This window comes from Myotis davidii, unplaced genomic scaffold (genome assembly GCF_000327345.1).
Source record: "Myotis davidii unplaced genomic scaffold, ASM32734v1 scaffold453, whole genome shotgun sequence".
Taxonomy (NCBI): domain Eukaryota; kingdom Metazoa; phylum Chordata; class Mammalia; order Chiroptera; family Vespertilionidae; genus Myotis; species Myotis davidii.
Genome location: NW_006285234.1, coordinates 2520809 through 2529447, shown reverse-complemented (window position 1 = coordinate 2529447; position 8639 = coordinate 2520809). Strand labels below are relative to the sequence as shown.

Sequence of the window (8639 nt, the reverse complement as noted above, 5' to 3'; positions counted from 1 at the left end):
CTTGTGATTGAAGGAGAAGGAAGCGGTTGTTCAGCTGGCTCACCGTGACTTAGAAAGAACCAGTTTTTAAAAATTTAATAAAAGGCCTCCCACAACCGCCATCTGCGATACACGTTACCACTTCCGTTACGTTGGCATTCTTCCATTAGAAAAGAAAAGCCAGCTCAGGTGGGCAAACAAGTGCAGGCAGCACATCCTCCTGGGCCGTTTGGCGGAATCTTCACAGCTCCGCATACATGACAGTTTCTTTACATATTGCACTTCCGTAAAGTGAAACAAAAATCACTCCGCAGATCGAATAGTGTGAAGTGCAGGAAGATACCTCAAGCATGTGTATCCGTCACTATGAACGTGAATCACCTTCCCCTCATATAGAAACACCTCTAGGTAAAATGGTTAGCCAACTTACGGACTAGCTGGGAATCATAAAGACATTAGAAACTATAGTCCAACATTCCCATTTTACAGATGAAGGCAGTAAGGTCTGAGAAGGGAAATAAATGATTTATCGAAACTCCCCCAGTAAGTTAATAGCAAAGCCTGGATTAAAATAGACATGACGCAGTTCTGGGCTTCTGTACCCGCAGATCCATTCCTCACCCTTTCCCTATCATACTCAGTGTCACCTTCAGGCTGTGTCAGTCCCCCTAGCCTCCTGAGTCAGCTGGGTACCCGCTGGGTTTGACCAGCGGGTGGCACTAGAAGGAGATTAGTGGGTAGGAAGAAGCCAGGGTATATCTCCTCCTCTCTCTCTAACTTCAGCAGAGTCCCCAACAAGCAAATGCATTTTCCCTGTGATTCTAGCCCTTCAGACAAGCCCACCGTGGGTTCCACCTTCTGCCAGGCCCCCAGCGCCTGGTCACACTTCCCCCTCATCTTTTGTCTCCAGCCCGGGTGGAAGTGGCTGTTGTTACTAATCCCTGAGCTCTCTCGTTGTCTTAAATTGGGCTTCCCATCATTTCCATCTTTGGCATAACCGAGACTCTCAATTAAATTCCCTGCCTGCAAATATTTTTGTTTTCCTGCTTAGATTTCGCATAAAATAATAGTTTTATGTTCGTTCCACAAAATGCACATTTTTCCAACCATGCTGTCAATTCTGTGAGCAACTTCAAATCCTTCCAATAAATCTCTTTTCTGCTTGTTAGTCAGAGTTGGTTTCTGTTGTTTACAGCTGAGAACCCCGAGGGTTACAATGAAAAGGGTCGTGGCTGGATTTGTGGTCACATCGTGTTGAATCAGATCTCTGGGAGACCCCCTGGCAAGTGTCCATTCTGAAAAGCACACAGGTGACTGCTGCCCGACTGCGCTGGGGACCACGATTTCGGTTAATATGGTTGTCAATAGACATGGCAGAGCAGTGGATATGGTTTGAGAATTTGGAGTCAGTCAAAAACCCAGCATCTCTTGTTGGTCTTTACTACTTTTAGAGCCAATATACAGTTAGAAATAATATCGCACAGGAAGTAGTTTTAAAAAACACCATATACTTTTCATTGAAATAATGATTCAATTAATGTTTACATTCACAAATGGTCAAATTCATATAAATTATAAAAAAGAAAAGTAACTTTATAGGTCTGTTGCTGCCGTTAGAATATGCGCTTCTCAAACGCAAGGGTTGTATTTAACGTCATTTGTGTCCCCAGCATTTAACGAAGTATCTAAAGTAAACAAGTGCTCAATAAATGTTTATAGGCTAGCACAAAGGCAAAGCTACAATAGGCTCCAAGTATTATACAATAAGCACAAGGTTCTTTATACTAATATAAGGAGCCGCACTTGCTATAAAATATACAAAGAACATAAACAGTTACTCTTTAGCTTTATTACAGATTTGACCTAACACTCGAATAGGTGCCAGAATGACTTGGATGATTCAAGTAGGATTAATCTTGGAAGGTGAAATAGAAAAGATTAAGAAGCAATTTCAAAATCCAAAACCTCAAGTTAGGAATCAGTTAATAAAAAGCTTATCTGAAGAAAAAGTACTAATATTTTATTCAATATTTAATAAAATAGAGCCAATATTTAGTCTTCTGCTAAAGCATTGAGTCATTTGGATGGAATAGTTTCAGTTCTTAAGAGCCGTTTGCCGTAGATTGAACAAAAATCAAAGTCCCTTAAAATCTTTCCTGTGGCTCATGTTTTTTTCACAAACCCAAGTTCCCTCCCTCATCAAGTATTTGGGATTAATGAGGATGTGATATCAAAACCAAACACTTTAGTAGAGAAAGCCAGTCTTATACCCGGAGGAGCAGTGCTTTTAGCTCTTTGTAAGATTCTAGCCTGTTCAGCCTGTCTGCTTTTAGTAAAATGAAGTAAAAAAATTAAACTAGAGACAAGGCTTAAGCACCGGAACTTAACACACTCTACCCAGTTACTGTCTGATTTACTGAGCGTGCTTAGGCAGCTCTAAGTAGCTATGGCGATCCCAGGTGATTGCCTAGGTCCTGAAGACATTTAGTGTAATACAAGCCCAACCATTAGCACAACAGCAAAGTATCTGTTACCTCTCCGTGGAACTGGGATTGCTGGAGTTCTAGAGAAGGGTCACTTTTGTTTTTCACAGAAAATTGGCTTAGGCTCTGCAATGTAACACTACCCGAGTCATTTCAAAAGTGTTCTTTTGCTACCAAGAAATATTTGAAAAGAAAATGAAAGCAATTTCATTTCAGGGCAGGAAGAAAAACATTAGGAACTAGGGAGACAAAGACAGGGGAAAATATTACAGTAGATTACATTGTTCCCTAACCGGGAAACGGGGGCCAGTTCTCAACATTTTAGATTCTTACTGGGGCCATAAGGAAGGAAGGAACTTTTGAGACTGTGAGACTCAACCTCGTCTCACATGAAGCCGAAATTCGTGAGATACTGAAAGTCTGCTCCGCTTCCGTTCCACTAGGATGTGATAATCACTAATGTATGATTACAGATATTTTTATTTCCCTCTAAGAGTGGGTTGTAATTGCGTCTGACAGCCTCTGCGAGAGGCTCCTGTGAATAAAGAACTGTGCCTGAAGTGGCGAGAGACACCAAGAGTCTAACAAGGTGGCTTGGGTAAACAGGAAGAACCTGAACTTGAAGGTATGCTTCCATTCAACCTCCACCACTGCCTCGCTGGGTAACTCTGGGACAGTTGCCTGCCTTTTTGGAGCATCTGTTTTCTCAGTCTAAAATGCAAATAACAATACCTACTTTCTCAAGGTGTTTCTGAGGATTCTGGGAATTAACATATGTAGAGTGCCCGTGTAGTACCCAGCATAGAGTATGTGCTCATGAAACTTTGTTTGCTTTTCCTTTCCTTTCATCTCGAGAGTCTCTAGCTTTTGAGAGAAGCAGGTATGAAAAGTCGGTATAGTACAAGGTAAGAAGAAGTAAGAAGTAAAAAAAAAAAAAAAGTAAGTTATAGCCTCTGAGAAGAAGGAGACATTATTAGCAAGAGGGAGACTTGGGGAAGATTCTATGTAAGAAGCGATGTTGAGCCCGGGCTGTGATGAGTGGCTTTGGAAGGCGTGGGGTTTGTCTGTGCAGGGGGCACAGTCTGGCTGGAAGGGAGAGGAGGTGGCAGTGCCAGGGGAGGTTATGGGTGAAGAGACTAAAGTCCCCCCATGCCATCCCACCCCAACCTGACTTGGAATGTGACAGGTGTAGGGGACATTTGGACAGATGTCTGTGTTTAATGAGAATGCAAAAACTGCTTGGGAACAGATTGTGTGGGACCTCAACTGCCTAGGACTTTGAACTTTATGGCATAGGTTGGGAGGCCCACTGAGGTGTTTGAACAAGAGGTTGATGTGCTATGACCTGTGTGTGTTCTTTATGAAATCTCTAGAGCCGTGTAAAGCATTGAGAGGAGAATTATAAAAATTTGAACTCATCTAAATACCCAGGATCATCCCCAGACTCATCTTCCATTGAGGGGCTGCCAGTGAGGGGTGTGAAAATAACAATAGCAACGACAAAAATAATGACACTTTTTTTTAGCACTCCCCATGTGCCAGGCATTATTTTAAGCACGTTACTCATATCAATTCCTTTATTCCTCACTAGGGTCCTGTGAAGTAGGTGCTGTCATTACCTTCATTTTATAGATGAGGAAACTGAAGGTTCAATGACTTGCCCAAGGTCATGGGTTTTAAACTAACTCCATTGACTCCAGGCCAATAACCACTGCACCATTGTGCCTGTGCAGCAATGTCCGGGGTTTATTGGGGATTGGTGCTGCAGGAATGGGAAAAGGACTAATATCAAAGAGGAAAGGTAAAGAGAGGAGAACATCAGAGAAAATAAACAATTGCCTGTGGGAGGAAGCACCAGAGGTCCCGCAGTAATAATCTCAGGTACCACTCAGTGCGGCCTTGGCCATAAGCTCTGCACCCTCACAGAGAAAGCTTAGGTGTTCTGAAATTAAGCTCATTATCTAAGGGAAGATTTCAGGGTTGGCTGTGATATACGTAACTAATCAGAAATAGCTTAGCCTGCCAGACGTTGCACAATGCATTACTTTGAAAAGCTAGCAATTGGAAGAAGCGAAACGGAGCGTGAAAATAATGAAGTGGGCTGGGTTTCCGATTTGGGAGGAAGAACTCTGTAAATTATTTAAGGCGCTTCATGATCAGATCCAGCTTCTCGCTTACTACTCCCTTCCAGGACAATTAGACGAAACGGCTTCCAAATCCCCTCTACCTCCCATAGTGTCTGCGTGCCCAAATTCTATTTTGAAGACACCGAACTTGTCCCCGTCTGCCTTTTCCAATGCTTTCCACCCTTCCCTCCCCAGCTTGCCCTCGCCCAGGAGGTTGGCCTGTATGGCACAGGTCAGCGGGCTCCCGGCCTCTGGCCTCTGGTTGGTTCAGGCATTGGGAGCCCGACAGGCAATCAGACAGGAGGACGTGAGGGCAGGACACTTCTCCCCTGGTATCTTCCCTCTGAAGGGGGGCTGGCTGGCTCTCTTGACTAAAGCTCTTTGCTCCTCATAAGGTAGCGTTCTCTTAGGACTCTTGTGGGTTTTAAAAACCAATCTTTCTCCTCGGCTCTTTGGGCCTAGAGGGGGTAACAGCTCTACTGTTAATAACCTTGGGTGATGGAGTGGCCTCTTGTAGTTTCCCTCTGGCCCTCCTCCTGGGCCCCTTAAGTAGATAGATCCCTTGTTAAACTGCCCTCAGATGAACCTTCTGTGATTGAGTCATCACTTTCCGTTGGGGACTCTGGTATTTTTTTTTTTTCCATTATGAAGCCCTTTTTTTCTCTGAACTCTCACAAAGCTTGATTTGTATCCCTTCGAAGGTACTGTTCTTTTGCAGATTACATGATCTGCATCCATGTTGTAAATCTGTCCCTTACCGAATCACTCGGTGAATGTTAAAGGGATTGCCGAATGGCAAGGACACAAACAAGGATATTATCGCGTCATTTAATTTTCTCTTAAACTTGCCGATCTATTGCCGTTATTTTAACATTAAGACTAAAGTCCTTTCACATTAGGGGGAAAAGTCTCCCTCACCAGCACTGAGTTACAGTGTCGGGACTGGACCATCTACAGATCTAGACCTTATACCTTCTCCCCTCGCACAGTCAGGAACGTGTGCTGACGGGGTGTCTCGTGTGTTGCAGGCCGTTCTCCGTGGAGCCCTCTGTTGGAACGCTTACCGTGGGAGAGTCCATGCAACTGGAAGTGGATTTTGAGCCACAGGCTGTGGGCAATCACAGCAAACGGCTGATTGTGTATTACGACACAGGTACACATTCTCCTTACTTAAGAGTTCCGCCCCTTAAGAAAGGTCAGATGGAAAACACGAGGACACAAAGCAGGGAATGGTTATTTGGGCTGCTTGAGAGTAAGCTAAGATCCGCCAGGTAAAGAACAAAAGAACAGATGCCTCCAACAGAAATAATGTGGAGGCAGATAGAAACCCCACCTGACTGGCTTCTCCAGTGTTTACAAGCCTGAGACATACAGGGCTCAGAAGGGAACCTATACCCAGAAGTCACCTTAGTAGATTGCGGTTATTTATATGTAAATGGAACTTGAAGATAACTTCATACCCCCCTGTGTTTTCCATTTGATTTGTTCCTCCGTTTGTCTGACATTTTGAAAATATAAATCCCAGTGCAGAATGGTCTTTTGTGTGTTCACTAGTCTGTGTAAGATGCAGTTACTGTAATCCGTAGAATGTGCAAATATCTTCTTTCTTAAATACAGTATGAGACGGTGACTATTGCCACAGCAGTTTCTTGAAGGCCATACCCTGCATAATGATGGAAATTATTCATTTAATTGATGGCCATGTAGACTGCATGTACAATATGCAAGTATCCAAAGTTGGTTTTCAAGTTAATATTTTACCATTCCCATCTATTACTTCCCATCCTCATTTCCTCCCCACATTTCTTTTTGAACCGTTCACGTGGAGTGATCCAGATTGTCTGCGTCAGGAGGGCGCTCGTTGTGGGAGAAAACAGAAGCATACGGCCAGTAAAGAGCAACAGAAGACACTGAGGCCACAGCTCAGAGCTGCTGGCTTTGTGGATGCGGAGCTGAGCAGGACAATTCAAGCCGTTGCATAAGGACACGCGGCTAAGTGGTTCTGGCTTTACATTGCCCAGCATAAAAGCTGCACATAACCAGGGGGCACAGTCTGTATTTCTTATCGGTTAGTGTTGGCCAGAGTTCACTGGCCGCTGGCAAGAGAAACCTGACCTGATCCAGCTTAAGCAAAGAAGTTTGGGCCCATGTCACCCAACAGAGGAAGGTTAAACGCACAGCTTATACCACATCAGGGACATTGATTTTTTTTCCAAAGTAGTCCTGCCATTTTACACTCCCACCAGCAAAGAGTGAGTTCCAGTTGCTTCACAGCCTTGCCAGCACCTGGTGTTGTATTGTTCATTTTAGATATACTCGTGGCATAAAGTGATGTCTTCTAGGGTTTTAATTTTCATTTCTCTGATGATTAATGACATTGAGTCCATTTTCATGTGCTTACTAGCCATTCATATGTTTTTATTATTAACTTTAAGAGTACTTTATAACTTTATAGTCTGAATACTAGTCATTTGCCAGATATATGTATTGTTAATATTTTCTTTCAGACTGTAGCTTGCCTTTTCATTTCCTTAATGATATTCCTTAATGAGCAGACATTTTTCATTTTGATGAAATCCACATTATTAGTTTTTTTCTTGTAGGATTAATGCTTTTTGCCTTCTTGCTAAGAAGTCTTTGCCTTCTCCAAGATCATGAACGGATTCTCCTGTGTTTACTTTTAGGAGGGTATTAGTTTTAGCTTCTAGGTTTAAGTTAGTGATTGATCTTTGATTTCATTTTTATGTATGTGCGAGGTGGGGACCATGTTTCTCCCCTCTCCTGCCCTCCCTCCCCATATGGATTACTAGCTCTTCTCCATTCTATTATCTTGTTCTGAAATTTTAATTAGTTACTCTTTGTTCTATTACTTAATCTATTATTACTCTGTTATTTATTCCTTTTAACCTCTTTTATGTTTTCTATTTCTTTGTCTCTGTAGACGTCTCTGGATACTTCTTACCTATTCAATAATTACTCTTCAGTGAAGTCTACAATTATAATTATTTTCATTTCTGAAATTTTATTTGATTCTTCTTTAAATCAAAGTGCTCTCTACTCTTATTTTTCAAGTTTTCCTTTTATTTTTAAAATATATTAAACTTATTTATATTTTGTCTCTGATAATTCACATATATTGTCTGTTTATTTATTTATTTATAATTTATTTCATTTGCTGCTTATTGTTTCTGATGATTTTCCATCATGTTATCTGTAGGGAGGCGAATTATCTTTTCCCTGTACCCTTCTAGGCTTTTATCTGGGCCCCTGTAACAAAAAAACAGATTATCAGGAGAAAAGCATACAAATTAATGTAATTCTTAAGTGACACGGGAGCCTTCAGAAGGAAATGGAGACTGGAAGAAGTGGATAAACCGAGTGTTTTTACGCTAGGTTTGATGAGTGGTCAGTTGTGGGAAAATGTGATAGGACAAAAAAGGGTATGAGCTGCGTGTAGTAAACTTGGGGAAACAGTAAGGCCTGTTTGCTCAGCTTCCTCTCAGTGTCCCTCTGTCTTTACAGATAAGGATGCTCCTGTCATCCAAGTCTAGGAGGGCTCCTCTCCAATGAAGGTCTTATGACCTGCTTGCTTCAGGGGAAAGTGAAAAAATAAAAATCCTTCCTGCACCTGCCAAGTTGCCATAATTTGGGGTAGTGTGTTCTCAATTGGCCTTTCTTATGCTGCTGTGTTTTGTAAATTTTGAATTTAGCATTTCCACTTTGGGTGGGCCCTAGACTTTATGGCCTGTCCTAGGAATACAAAACAATAGTTAAAGCAGGAGTTCAAGGGTTAACAACAGGCTTTAGGGCAAAGACAGCTTTGGCACCACATCACTTCCTGTGATTCTTCACTTCACTTTGATGTTCTTATTTTCAAAGTCGTTTAAAAGATATTGAGTATTTTAGTTATTTCAATCTCCAGTTTAATACCTAAAACTGACTCTAATTTGTCTTTTTCACATTGTTCAGCATTATTTATGGAGTAGTTCATTCTTTCCTACTACTTTATAATCCTCTTTATATATCATCATATTACATAAACATGGTTTAT

The 8639-nt window shown here is 41.9% G+C and overlaps 1 protein-coding gene across 1 annotated transcript in view; it reads left to right on the top strand.

Moving 5' to 3' along the window:
- The window catches only part of HYDIN (HYDIN, axonemal central pair apparatus protein), a 361269-nt gene that overhangs the window by 90800 nt on the left and 261830 nt on the right, over positions 1-8639 (top strand). Inside the window, exon 8 of the mRNA XM_015558788.1 lies at positions 5617-5741. Coding sequence (XP_015414274.1) covers positions 5617-5741 — 125 coding nt within the window. The remainder of the gene's footprint in view (positions 1-5616; positions 5742-8639) is intronic.